Genomic DNA, 14287 nt, shown 5'->3' with positions numbered 1-14287 from the left:
TGGGAGGGAGCCATGAGAAGCAGGACCCTTGAATATAGACACAATGGAGGTGGACTAGCAGAGTGTCACTGGGAGCTGAACTGAAGACCAGCTCTCAAATGACGCTTCTAGAACACTATATGCCCAGACAAGGACAGCAGCCAGAGGACATCAGTCTGGCGTGCAAACAGAGGGTACAAGTAGCCATCCACAGGGGATCTGGGGTTCAGGTTGCATAAGAAAATAACACAGATGGAATACCATCTGGTGGGTGATCAAAAGTCAAACACAGAATTGCCATGTGGCCCAGCCACCGCACTGCAAAGCATATGCCCCCGAAGAATTGAAGGCAAAGACTCAAACAACTACTTGGACCAGAATCTTACAGCAGCTATTCACAATAGCCAGAGGGTGGAAACAACTCAAATGTCCATCAACAGATGAATGGATAAACAAAATGTGGTCTATGTATATGATGGAATATTACTCACCTATTAAAAAAAAAGCACTTACACATTACAAGTAAGAAAAGCATGCCAAGAAGCAAGACCCAAAGGTTCTGTATTACATGATTCCGTTTTTATGAAATATCCAGAATAAGTGAGCCCTCAGAGACAGAATGCAGATTGGTGGTTGCTAGAGAATGGGGATGGAGGAGGGAGGGTTTTTATAACCCTCCTTTCTGGGTTATATAAAGTTTTGGAACTAGATTGTAAACATACTAAATGCCACCGAATTGTTCACTCTAAAATAGTTACTCTAAGCTGGGCACAGTAGCACATACAGGTAATCTCAGCTGTTGGGGAGGTTGAGGCAGGAAGATCATATTAAGTTTCAGGCCACCCTGGGCAATTGAGTGAGACCCTCCCTCAAAATAAAATAAAAACTGCTGGGGAGGTAGCTCAGTAGTGAGGCACTTCCCCCCTCCTCCCTCCCTCCCCCCAACCCCTTTCTTCTATTGATCTCTTTTTAGTTTTCATGAGATCAAGTTTCATCCATTTTCCTGCAAATGACATAATTTCATTTTTCTTTATGACTGAATAAAATTCCATCGTGTATACACACCATACTGTCTCTATCCATTCATCCGTCGGTGGGCACAGAGGCTGGTTCCATAGTTTGACTATTGTGAACTACACTGAGAAGCAGCCTTGCATCTGGAGACCCTCAAAGGAAGCAGGTCTATGGCTGACCCCTCTTCCTGGAGAGAAGACCTGACCCAGCAAGGAAGGGAGCCTTCTGGGCTCCACAGGGAATGGCCGGGGAGGAATAAGGAGGAGGTCAGCCCCACTTTCCCTGCCGGTGCCCTGTCCCCTGCTGCTCCCATCTCCTTGGCAACACTCACATGTCAGTGTTGTCCAGGAAAGGACATTCACAAATACATGGAAGAAAGAAGGCAGCTACTGGAAGACTTAGGTTAGGAGCAAGGGCTCTGGACTTACCCTAGTTCCCACCGGCTCTGCTCACCTAGAAAACCTTCTCTATGCCTCCAACATTGGCCATGGTGAGATATCAAGTTGTGGTTTTTAAAAAGGTGTCAACATCATGTTTTAGCATCACATACTGTTAAGGCTGAACACAAAATTAACAAGATTTTTCCTTAGGAAACCAAAAGGTTGACTTCCCTTTCTATCAGTTTAGCTCGGAAGTCCCCACCCTGCCCTATCCAGCCCTCCCTTTCCAAAAGGAAAAAACAATAACAGTAAATTTACTTCTCTCCGGCTGAGAGTTTATTTTGTGCTTCATAGAAATGCTAATATTAGTTCTTATTTTTCTGTCTCTCCTATTAGTTGTCTCATTATGAGGCTTTTCTACAGAAATAAAAGAATTCCCTTTTGCAAAAGCAAAAAAGAAAAAACCCAGTGGTCAATTTTAAAAAGTGCAGACGATGATACAGGACCGCAGAAATCCCTGGTCAGGAGAATGAGGTTGTTCTCAAGGGGAAAGAGCTAAAAATACAATACAGAGATTAAAGTATAAAGGAAATTAGCATTTTGCTGAATATTAGGACAAATCTTTTTCTGCCTGAGCCTGGAAGAGGAACTCTTTTTGAAATCAGACCATGACAAGGACTTTTAAGAAATTCTTTATTATCCAATAGTACCATTAAAATTAACTTAGTGGTTTTAATAAAATACTAAGGAAGCCACACCAATTATTAAAGAAGAAATATGCTGAGTCATTATTTTTATAAAAAAGCAATGAAGAATCCTAATCGCTACAGAATCATTTCAGTTTTCCAGTCTCAATAAAAAGTTGAGACATTTGAAAAGGTTTAAATATGATTTATGCCAACCCCTGCTTAAAATAGGCATAAGTTGTGGCCATATCTAATACTATGTTCTAAAAAGGTCAGAGGTCGGCTCTACCAATATAAATCCTGGCCAAAATGGAATTCTTCAAAAGTAAACTCTTGGCTCAAATCGGAGTTCTCAACATATCTGTATAGTAATGATAATGGCATCAAACCTAAGAACTCTAATTAAAAGTTATCAACCACCCCCCATTGATGAGTCTGGTTAATTAAGAACCAAAAATCTTAAGCTTCTAAAGAGTAAAACAACAAGTGTAAGCAAGATCAAAGGAAAACTACAGACAGGGGACAGTGTTCACAACACAAAGGACCAAGGAGTGATTTCCTTCATTAACAAAGAGCTGTTACAAATCAATGGGGGGAAAAAAAAAAACTCAACCCAAAGGAAATAAGGCAAAAAATAACAGTAGACAATTCATAAGGAATGTTTTCCCACCTTTATAATTTCAAAAATGCAAAGAGAAGGCAGGAGATATAGCTCAGTGACAAAGCACTTGCCTAGCATGTGCGAGGTCCTGGGTTTGATCCCAGCCCTGAAAAACAATAAGTAAAATAAAAACAAAAACGCAAAGAGAACCAGTAAGATGTCATGTTTTACATATCAATTAACACACATATACACAAAATAAAACTTTGAATGCCAGTGTGGATAAAAATGTGAGTAAATAGGCATTCTTATATGCTGTTAGTAAATATGTAAAATTATTCAAGCTTTTTGGATGATACTTTAACAACACTAATTAGAAGGTATGTAGAGGGGTGGCCATGTGTTGCGGGGTCATTGGGGCAACAGTATTATAACAAAAAGATTGGAAAGAATGTGCATTATTGAGGACATAAAGGAACACATAACTATACAGACAGCAGAGGGCTGGGGTGTGGATCCGTGGTAGAGCATGTGCTCAGCATGCAGAAGGCCCTGGGTTGGATCCCCAGCAGCACTGGGGAATACTATCCATTAGAATACCATTCATCCAAAGAATGAGCTTGCTTTCCATTTTAAGACACAGTAACATATTCAAAACAGATTCAGGAAAAAGTTGCCGAACATAGTGGATAGGGGGATTTCGTTTTTATATTAAACACGTGTGTATGTAAGTATTTACATAGTTTTCATGTGTATTTATGTGTACAGAGAAGAAAATGTAAAGCTACACTAAAATGTGAACAGTGAGTGGTGCAGAGGCAGAGGGTAAGATAATTAGCAAAGAGGCAGAGCGGGCAAGACAAGTTGACCCATAGGCCTTTTTTACCACGTTTGCACAGACTTTTAATGCCTTGGCAGTTTGACAGTTACCCTAGAGGGGCCAATGAAGACCTAAAGCTATGAGCCGATTCCATACACAAGTAAAATTCAGGTTAATAAAATTTGCCTTATGTGATAAGAATTTGACTAACCCTTCAGAAAAATTTGACTAACCCTTCAGAAATCTGAAGAACCCTTCAGAAAAAAGCTGGGAATCAGAACAGGGACTCGTCAGACCTTTGGGGTGAGTTGCCAGATTTGGCAAATCAATATGTAGGATTCCACATTAAACTTGAATCTTAGATAAGTGAAGTGTAATATTCGGCACATACTTTATATGCATTGTTTATCTGAAATTCGGTCTGAACTGAGCGTCCTGTACTTTATCCTGCACCCCTACCCTGGGACACTTCCTGGTCCCTGATGGACTCCTGACCTGTGCCTCAATCCAGGCCCAGAGGTCCCCAGATATTCAGCTGCTGCTTCTTTCATTCCAGTGGTAGATTTATGGGTGGATGACTCCTTAAAGAACCACAGGAAATGCGTGGACCATTCCCCACTAGGATATGCACACACACCGTTGGGCATCTCAGTACATCCACCTACTCCTGAAATCAACTGTGGAGCCCAGGTTCAGAATCCTAGTCCCACCTAAGTGCAAAATTTTATCCTGTTTTTTTGGGAATTCTTGTCATCTCAACATCTTCCTGGTTCCCCCTTCTATGCTATCCTAAAGAGCAAGTTCCAAAGGATCTAGATGAGACAAAACGATTTGGTAGATTGAGAGGAATCATGCCTCCTGACTCCAGGCTTCCCAGAAGCTACAATAGTCTCAATACAGTATGGACTTGACAAAGAGATAGTTATATAAACTCAACAGAATAGAATAAAGAGTTGGGAAGCCGACCGACACAAGTATGGTCAAATGATTTTTGGACAAAGCTGTCATTACAGTTTGGATCTGGAATCTTCCACCAAGGTTTGTGTGTTGACTTGGTCTCCAGTGTGGCACCACTCAGAGGTAGGGCTCTGGGATGGAACTGGTTCATGAAAGGTCTGACCTTATCAATGAATTAGTCCATTGATGGCATTATGGGGACGTACCAGGAACTTGAGGAGGGAGGGCCGAGATGGAGGAAGTAGGTCACCAGGATGGTAACCTGGAGGGCAATGATCTTGTCCAGTCTTTTCCCCCAAGCCTCTCTCCCTCCCCGCCGTCCCCACTTCCGTGAACAGCCTTGCCTTGCCATACCCACTATGGTGTTCCGCCTCACAACCAGCCCACAGCCATGGAGCCAAGCAAGATGGGCAGAAACCATCAAAATAAACCTTTCCTCTCCAAGTTGACCTTCTTGGCTATCTTGTCACAGTGATGGCAAGCTGACTAACAGAGGTGCCAAAATAATTTAATGGAGATAGATAATCTTTTCAACAAATGTTTCTGGAACAATTGGATATCATCTGTTTAAAAAGAATGAACAAAACTACAGTAATAAGAACTACAAAACTACATTCAAACAAAACATCCACATACTAAAAATGGGACGCAGGACCAAATGTAAAACCTAAAACATTGAAAAAAAACATAGGATGAAAACATGAGGATATTTCTGAGGTCTTGAGTTAGGCAAAGATTTCTTAGTTCACAAAAAATCACAATCCATTAAAGAAAAAAATTACTACACTTTATCCATTTTAAAAACCTACCCTTTGAAAGGTTCTATTAAGAAAATTAAATGCCACAGACTGGGAGAAAATATTTGTAAATCACATATCAAATAAAGGCTATGTGTGCAAAATATGGGGGAAAACTCTTGCAGCTCACACACACAGACACTTCATCAAAGACAACGGATGGCAAATAGCATATGCAGAGGTGGGCATCATAAACCAACATGGAAATGCAAATTAAGCCCACAATAGGATACCACTACACACTTACTAGAAAAGCTAGAATCTAAATCACCAACATTATACCAAGAAGTGACAGGGACACACACAACTGGAACTCTTTTATTGTTGATAGCAATGAATCATGTAGCTGCTCTGGAAAAGAGTTTGGCAGCTACTCAGAGAGTTTAACATGCATTCACCACGTGACCTCGCAACCCCAGTAAATCCTAAGTATTAACTCAAGGGAATGCTTGTGATCACCCATGGAAGAAGGACTAGATAGTCTTCCTCTCTTGTGATCACTTCTACCGCAGAAACTCCAAAAAAGGAGTTTCAGTCTGCCTCTGGAACCCCAAAGCAATCACAAATCCTCCTTTAAGTGAACTATAAGAACCAGGTAAGTACCAGCACTGAAATTCTAAAGGATGTACCAGGCCCGGAGCTGTGAGCAAAACATTAGCAGAGTTTTCTTTCCAAGTGACTTTTCGTTGTATGCACTGGTTCCCTTTCTCAGCTCTCCACTCTTTTCAAAAGCCCTGTACTTTTATTTCTCCAAGGGGGAAAAAAAATCAGCATTTTACTGACTTAAAGCATCCCTCCAAAAACTAGAACTGCTTCATCTGGAACCACTAACTCCTCTTTTCTTCTCTGTTCCCCTCTAGTACTTACTTGAGGTTCAAGGCCACAGCAAATACAGTGACAGTAATGACACTCTACCCAAGGCCACAATGCCCAGGCTCAGATGGCATGGCTCTGGATGACCTGTGGTAAATTTCCGTAACCATAAAGTGAAGAATCTTAAGCACTTTTATAAAAATGGCACTTTTTTAAAAATCTGTGTTTATAGAAGGCCAATTTGTGCCAGAGGCAGCTTCTTCCCCTGTCTCCTGCCCAGTTCTGGGTATCACCCTTCTATATCCTACCAACCATCCTATTAATAAATGAGGACATGGGTTTCAGGAAAGCTAATGAGCTGGTAGGAACTCAGCAGGGATTCATTCTCACATGCACCTGAAACCTTTCAGGTTAGCATTTTTTTTTTTTCCCTTGCTGCCTGCACCTCCCCAGAAATAGACTGTTACTGGACATCCAAGTATTGACCAAGGGCAGATATAAAATGAAAAGTTAAGGACTCTCCTGGAACATTCTAGAAATTTAAGCATTTTGAAGGCAGGGACTCTGCTTATCCTTCTGTTTGTCAGACCACTGGTCAGCCCAAGAGTCTGAGCTACAGATATCCATCAAGAAGGAATAGAAAGGGAACAAGCCTTTAGCTAAGTCAAATAAATCAAAATTAAAAAATAAAATATTTCCACAAACATGTGCAGAAATGAGAAGGTCAAAAGCCACATAATAAACATCTTTGGCCTTGCAGCCATAACGTGCATGGCCCGGACAACACAAATGAAAAAGGTGATTGTGCATGAAACAGACTTGGCCACAGATACTGATGTTTGAATTTCATAGGATTATCACCAAGAAAAATTATCCTCATTTTTTTCAACTGCTTAAAAATATTAATGTCATTCTTAGTCCGGGGGTAGAGGGGAAGGAGAGGGGATGTGGATTGTGTTTTTCCAACCCCTGATTTAGTTCATCAGAAAAGTATTTTTATGAAGAAGTTTTATTAGAAATGTAAAAGCCAAGGCTACTTCAAAAAAGCCTTTGGAAAAATATTTTGCACTTCCCAGACTCAGAAAGTATTACACAGGTTAACTGTCTTCGAGAAATTTCCTCCTCCTAAACACAGCCCCCGCACACATGCCCTGGATCTGCCCCATGGACTCAGTGCCCCCCATCCCCTAACTGTACCCCACCGAGGCCAGCAATATTTATGGAGCACCTCCTGAATCAAAGGGAGACCTGGATCGACCCTTTCCCTTACCGGATTTACCTGCTCTTAGTTCCTAAATACACCCTTTAGTTTTTAACTTGCTTCACCTGCTTTCAGTTGACTTTAAAAATCACCAATTTGAGAGGAGTGTGAGCCATGACCTCTGATGTGTGGGCCATGATAGTGACCGCTGATGAAGTTTGATTATATGCAAGCAAACCGCCAATCACTTCCTAACCACCATCCATCTTTCCTCAGGCCTCGTCCCATCAATAGTCCCATACCCTTTCCTCAGGGAGACAAATTTGAGATTTGCCGTCCTGGCTCTGTACACAGTCACCTCATGAATAAACTCTTTGTCTTTTGCAAAACTCATTGGCATGCCACACAGTGGGCCAAAGAGGCCTAGCCTGGTAATACGACTACACGCAGCTCCTGCACTGGGAGCTTGTCTGCCCTCCCTCCAACTGGGAGAGCAGGCCCCTGCTCTTAAGGACAACAGTTCCAAGATGCACATCCTGATTACTGATTGGAGATTAGTGAGTTCAAATAAAAACAATTAGTGAGTTCGTAACAACCTAAGATTGCCAGCACAGGCTCCTTTTCTCTGGGTTAGGTTCTTTGTACCCAGGTGACAGGAGGAGCTACCTTTCCTTGGTGGTGTCTCCTTGGGGGCTTGGTACTAACAAGACATTTTTCTAAGCCACACCCACCTTCAAGGTTGGCATCAGGATCCCGTCTCCACAGAGGAGAACCCCAAGCCTCTGAGGGGAGAAGATGCTCCTCGGGGGGCACCAGGGCCAGATTTCAAGTCAGGTCTCACTCCCACGCTGTGCTCCTTTCTCTCGGAATCCACTTGCAGATGCAAAATCTACACTTGAGAAGGCTGTCCAGGAATTCCTGGACCTGGCACCTGGATGCCCTCTGGGTCAGAATGAACAAGAGTGGAGGTGACTATCTGATTTTCTTTGCCTCGTGCTGCATGCTGGCAGGCTGGGTATGACAGACGATGAGAGCCTAGTCTTCTCAGCCCGGATGATACAGTAGAATCACCTGGGGAGGACTCACAAATGACCAATGCCCAGGCCCCACCCCAGACCAATTAAATCAGAATCTGGGGGATGGGGGAAAGAAGGACCCAGAATGGTTGTTAAAGCTCCCAGGTGACTCCAATAAGCAGCCAGGGCTGAGGGCAGGTGAAGCAGAGGAAGAGGTAAATACATAGACACTCTGTCTAGGAAAGTTGGCCATGTCTCTGGGTTTTGATTGTGGGGACAGGATTCTGCAGTTGCTGCTCTAGGTTAGGTGGCTCTGACCACAGCCGCTTCCTGAGTTAGTAAGGACGTAAAGACTCTAAAAATACAACCCGGCATTCAGCTTTCTGACTCAAATGCCCTTCAACTTGAGACTAGGTTTTCTTCCTCTGATGCTTGTGAGATGAGGACATAAACAAAACCATCTTGGATGGCACCATGTCACATGAGATGCTTAAGTGAAGAAGCTAGGACCAGAATGCATCCTTGTCAGGTGGCCCATGTGAGAAAGGTGACGTTTCCTAAAAATGCACCAAGAGCACCATGCATGAAATAAGAAAATTGTAAGTTAATAACACCAAAAAAGTCAACTGCTTCCTTCTTAAAATTGTTACAGGAATTTTGACACTTTTTTCTTTCGTTTCAAAGGAAAATGTCAAGTCACCAAGAATTTCCTGAGAAATCATTTATTTCAGAGTAAAAGAACTATGTGTTTATAAAATTTCTAATGCAATTAATCTGTCATTTTAAAAACTTATGTCATAGCATAGCTCATCCTCGTAGAGAGAAAAGATCAAGTCTGTTCATTGAAGGAAAACAACCACAGACAGTGAATAAATTGGAATAATCATAGTTTACACAGGGAAAAGATAATCCTCTCTTGATATACCTTGTACTTGCGTAACATTTTGCTTTTTCAAAATGTTTTAAAATTCATCCTCACCACACTTCTTTATACTTATAGAAAAAAACTTTATAGAGTTCTCATTTGCGAGTCGCATCATTTCTATAAAGAAAGTAAGTATTATTAGTCCATTTTAGAGATATGAATATTGAGATTCAGGGATGGACAATGACTCTCTCAAGGTTATAAATATTTAATAGAATGGCCAGAGAAAGAAGCAATGTCCTGGAGCTAGGGATATAGCTCAGTGGTACAGCGCTTGCCCAGAATGCATGAGGCCCCATATTCCATCACCAGTACCACAAAACAAAACAACAACAACCCACACAAAAAAAGGTGCTGCTGGTATCCAACATTTTGCACATATCACAATGTGAGGTGTGTGTGTGTGTGTGCGCGCGCGCACGCACACACAAAGTCCAGTAGAGAACACCAATGCCATACAAAGAACTAGATTCTAGATTTCTATGTTGTTCTTTGTTAGAAAATCTCAATTTAAAAAATGTGTTCACCATTTCATGTTAGCATGTTTGATCAGAAGAGAGGATTATAGAATCAGCTTAATGAGTAATATTAATTTGCATGAAAAGCAGTTGCCCTAGACCTCTTTTTCTTTCCAAGTGCAGAAATTGACACATTTTTATTATAATTTGAAAGAATATATTCCTTAGCAAACATGTAATTTAAAAAAAAAAAAAAGGTGACTGCTTGGATATTTTGCAAAGAATTAGTTCATTTAAATAAAATAAACTTTACCAACAAACTTTAAAATAATCCTTACCCTTGATGGATAGCCCAGTATAAAAGAGGACCTCCTGTACCACTTGCCAGAAAAACTGGTCAAACGGCCACCACCTCTGATACCTGCCTGTTTCCCCATCCAAACCAGAACACAAACAACCTCAAATTTTAACAAGTTAAAGTTTTTTTTTTTTCAAACCTACCTGAAACATTTATATTTCTTTTATTTAGCGTCACTTGCATGTTATTATGGGAAAACACCTTCAGAGAAGACCCAGAATTCTGGTGGCTTGAGAAAGCCAGAAACAAAGGCTGGCTTGGAGCCTGGGTTGGAACTGCACAGTGTGCATGGTTGGAACCTCCCAGGAGCACCAAAGAAGGAAGGCCACAGGCTCTTATTAGCTTGCCTAGGCACGGGGGAGGGGGAGAGACAGCAAGGTGAGGCTTAAAAGCTGTCAACAAACATCAAAAAGTGGAATCAGACTCTTCGGGACCAACCCAGTGAGGTAATTTGAAAATGAGGGAACAGACAGCCCTGCGACAATTTCCAGATCCTGTGAGTTCCTTGTCCCTCAGATAATACAGAAGCACCTGGGACACCACATGCTTACCCAGCCAGCACCAAGAGGCCCCCCAGAAAAGCTGAAGACAGCCTCCCCCCTTTGGGTCCCAATTAGTGGTTCCTGGTTTTCTCAAAATTTTCCACACAAAGGGAAATTTCTAGATTCGAATGCTACTATTGTCAACATGACTGCGTTTGTAATTAGAGGAGGGGTGGCACTCTCTGTTTAAAAGAGTCTCTTCACACACAGATCAAATTCCATCTTCAATTTATCCTGTGAACAACTACACGGACTGAAATAGGGACCTTCCCTCCCCTTATCTGTAGCTGAGTATGTGGGGATTTTGTTGTTGTTTTGTTTTTTCTAATTTCTCTATTGAGGTTGCCTTTTGTAGTATTGTTGTCTGTTTTGTTCTCTGTTCCTATAGAAATGAGAGTCTGGAGTCTTACTGCAAGCTCATGAAAGATTAAATTAAAATCATCCGGAATGAATTTTTTATGGGCTATGATGGCCATAAGGCCAGAAGCTCTTCTGGGTAACCAGGTCCGAACACTAAGTTTTCCTGTTAGAATTACAGTTACTGCACTCTCTCCAACGAGGACCTCAGAGCATCCAGTGTCCTTTCTCAGGTGGACAGTGTTCACACAGCCAAGCCTGCTGAAGTGGGAACTACACAGGAAACCGGAATCTGTTTTGAACCAGTTGGTTCTGCAATATTTATATATTAGTTCATGACTTTTCTGAACAAATTACCTTATATATCAAGTCGCTACTTAAGACAAATCAAAATATTTGTGCTTCTCTGTTAGTCATCTTTTGGAAGCACTAACACACTCTTCCCCTTTCTTGAAAATTTCTTACATCTAATTTTAGAGTCACCAAAAAAAAAAAAAAAAAAAAAAAAATCTCCCAGTTGTGTTAAATTCCCAATGCCCAGTCTTCTTCAGGTTGATCTGAACTAATGTGCACGCTCACCTTCTTTCTCCTGCCTATTCCCACCATATTCTGGGTGCAGATGAGCTCTTTATTTCAAAGGAGGAGTTCAGACCTTGTTGTAAATGCAACAATCATTTAATAGAAGCTGCTAGACAACTCACTTCTTCAGGAAAAGTCATATAAATCATCAATCAGCAGGGGGAATTAGTATGATTCATTCTCTGATTTTTCATTTGCAGTTCTCATTTTGGCAAAAGCAAGACTTTGTTCTAATGGTTAGGATGGTTCCACTAGGCACTTCTCCTAAAGAGCTGACGTGCCCCAAACGTACTCCTGGTGTTCAGATCACAAAATTCACCACCACCATCATCATCCTTAAAGAAATTAAAGCATCTTGAAACCAGTTAACAAAGAGGAAGAAAAAATACTGAAAATACATAATTCGCTATTAAATAAAAAAAAAGATTCTAGACAAATAGCAAAAATTCAGTCAAGGTCAAGCTTTTCAATCCCATTTACCTCCGCTAAATAAATAAATAAAGTCTATGTTATAGACAGAGACCTTTTCCCCTTTTTTAGAAAAGCCCATTTGAGCACCGTCAAAGTAACTCTTCTTTGTATCATATTTGCAAGAAACAAACTCCTCCACCCTAAATATAAGGAAGAAAGCAAGCGATCCCAAATACTCTCCACGTTCACGTGGTTTGATTTAATCATTTCGGATTCATCCTTACCCTGGAAAGAGACTTGAGGATTTTCTACCTACACACTTGGCCCTACCAATTAGCCCTCTGAAAATGTGAATGCGAATGGGTGTCGCCGAGCTTCAATATACTTGGAAAAGCCTCATTTATTATTTTGTGCCAAATTCTCTTGGAAATCTCTAATTCAAGGACGGTGGCTAGCCCGCTCCCGTTCATTCCACCGCCACACGCTTCTGGGAGTCGTCCCTGTGCCCTGCTCACACCCTGGCTGCCAGCCCCCAGAGCACGCCTCGAGGAGCGTCCAGCCAGAAGGGCGACGCCGCCAGCCCCACGCTTCAGGGCGCCGCGAATGCCTCGGACTGTTCCAGTGCCCTCTCCCACGCCTAGAAAGGGCTGGTTGCAGGCCGAGTGGAGGCAGCTGCCCTCCGGCCTATGGCTGCTTGTCAGAGCTCTTCTAAGTGGAGGGAGGAAAGTAGTGGACCACCTGGCATCCCGGCCACCGCCACCTGCCTCCCACATCGTGCACCCTCGACACACACAGGGTCTAATGGGACAGGAAGCAGGGGCTAGCTGAACACCCAACACCTCACTAGGGATGCTTGGAGCCGGCTCCTCTGGGCTGCCACCCTGGGCACCGAGACCGCGCTCTAGCAGAAGAAATTGGCTCGGTCGGGGCCAGGAGGGGCGCGCCACTCTGTGACCAGCGGTCGCGACAAGAGTACTGGGGCTGGGGTGGTTTCTGGGCCCTGGGCTGGCATTGCCCGCGAATTAGTGTGGGCAGGGGAGCCGCACCTAGCCGCACCTAAAGGGTCGGTCCAGAGGTAGGCTCCTTTCGCTCCTCAAAGTGGCAAAAGCCAGTCTCGGGCGTGCTGGAGCCCCGCGTCAGGCAGCAGCAGCAACGGCGGGCAGGGAGAGGACGCGGGTCTCCAGCCTGCCCTTCTCACCGCGCGTGCCGCGTCCACTCACCTGGCAGTCGCTGCCGGAGACCCCAGCGGGACAAGTGCAACTGTAGCCGCGCTCCCCCGCGGAGACGGCATGCTCCTGGCCGGGCGCTGGATGTGGGGTGCACACGCCCCCGTTCCGGCACGGCTGTGCTGCACACGGTCCGGGTGCAGTCAGGGGCGCGGCGGGCACCGGGCTGGCGAGGCAGCCACCGCGGGGCCCAGCACTGAGCAGCAGCGGCAGCAGGGCCAGCGCGGGCAGCAGCTGCGCACCGGGCGCCTGGGCGCGGCGGGGAGGCATGGCTGGCCGGGAGGGCGCGGGAGCTACAGCCGAAGCCGGGGCGCGGTGGCAGTGGCGGCGGCAGCGACCGTGGCGTCTGGGGCTGCTCGGCGGGGCCAGACGCCTCCTGCAGCTGCGGGGATCCGTGGTTCCCCAGGCAACCGCGGGCGGGGCCGGAGAGGCGGGGCTAACGGGGGCGGGGCACCAGGGAGGAGGACCGAGGAGTAGGAACCCTTTCCTGGTAGGGAGTTGGGGCTGGAGTTCCAGGGAGACTGCCCTGGGTCCTGGGTCCCAAGGGGTCGGTGTCGCGAGTTTGTCCGAAAGCCCCGAGTGCGCAGCGATGGTAGCGCGAGACTGTGAGGGGAGCTAGGAGATGCTTGGGCAGGAGAGAGGATGGAGAGGTCCACGCAGGCTGGAGGGAGGACTTGACTGCTCGCAGCAGCCACCCGCGGCCTCTTGGCGCAGAATCTGTGACACCGCAGCGGGCACCGGCCTGACCTCATTCTCCGGGGCTGCTCCACCCGCTCCCACAATACTGGACACTTTCCCCAGCACACTCGGCTTTCCTGCACCACCGCAGAACCCAACGCCCAGCTTGCTTGGAAGTGACCTTGTGTCCTAGGGTGGGCCCCGGGCCCTTGTCCTTGGTGCTGACCGAGTCTGGTCTCTTCTCGCCGGTCCTTTCCTGAGTTCAGAGCCCGCGGTGTCACTTAGAAATGCTTGTCCTTAGCTTGTGAGAGCTGGAAGAGGCCTCTGGATCAAAGATCCCAACCTTGTTGTTCAACCAAGGAGGAAGTCCAGAGCCAATTGACTCCCAACCCAGAATTTTGTCAGAACAGTTTAAAAGCGCCGGTTCGCAAAGTCCCTGTGGGCGGCGGGACTTCTTGCTGACCTCTGCATGCAAGGATCATTCACAGT

The 14287-nt window shown here is 44.7% G+C and overlaps 1 protein-coding gene across 1 annotated transcript in view; it reads right to left on the bottom strand.

Annotated features, from left to right (window-relative positions):
• Dner (delta/notch like EGF repeat containing) overlaps positions 1-13390 on the bottom strand; it is a 291292-nt gene extending 277902 nt beyond the window's left edge. The window contains exon 1 of the mRNA XM_076866521.2: positions 13115-13390. Coding sequence (XP_076722636.2) covers positions 13115-13390 — 276 coding nt within the window. The remainder of the gene's footprint in view (positions 1-13114) is intronic.
• Positions 13391-14287: the final 897 nt, after the last annotated feature.

This window comes from Callospermophilus lateralis, chromosome 9, assembly GCF_048772815.1.
Source record: "Callospermophilus lateralis isolate mCalLat2 chromosome 9, mCalLat2.hap1, whole genome shotgun sequence".
NCBI classification, from domain to species: Eukaryota; Metazoa; Chordata; class Mammalia; order Rodentia; family Sciuridae; genus Callospermophilus; species Callospermophilus lateralis.
Note: the sequence above shows the minus strand (reverse complement) of the source record. Positions and strands in the feature narration are given on the sequence as shown.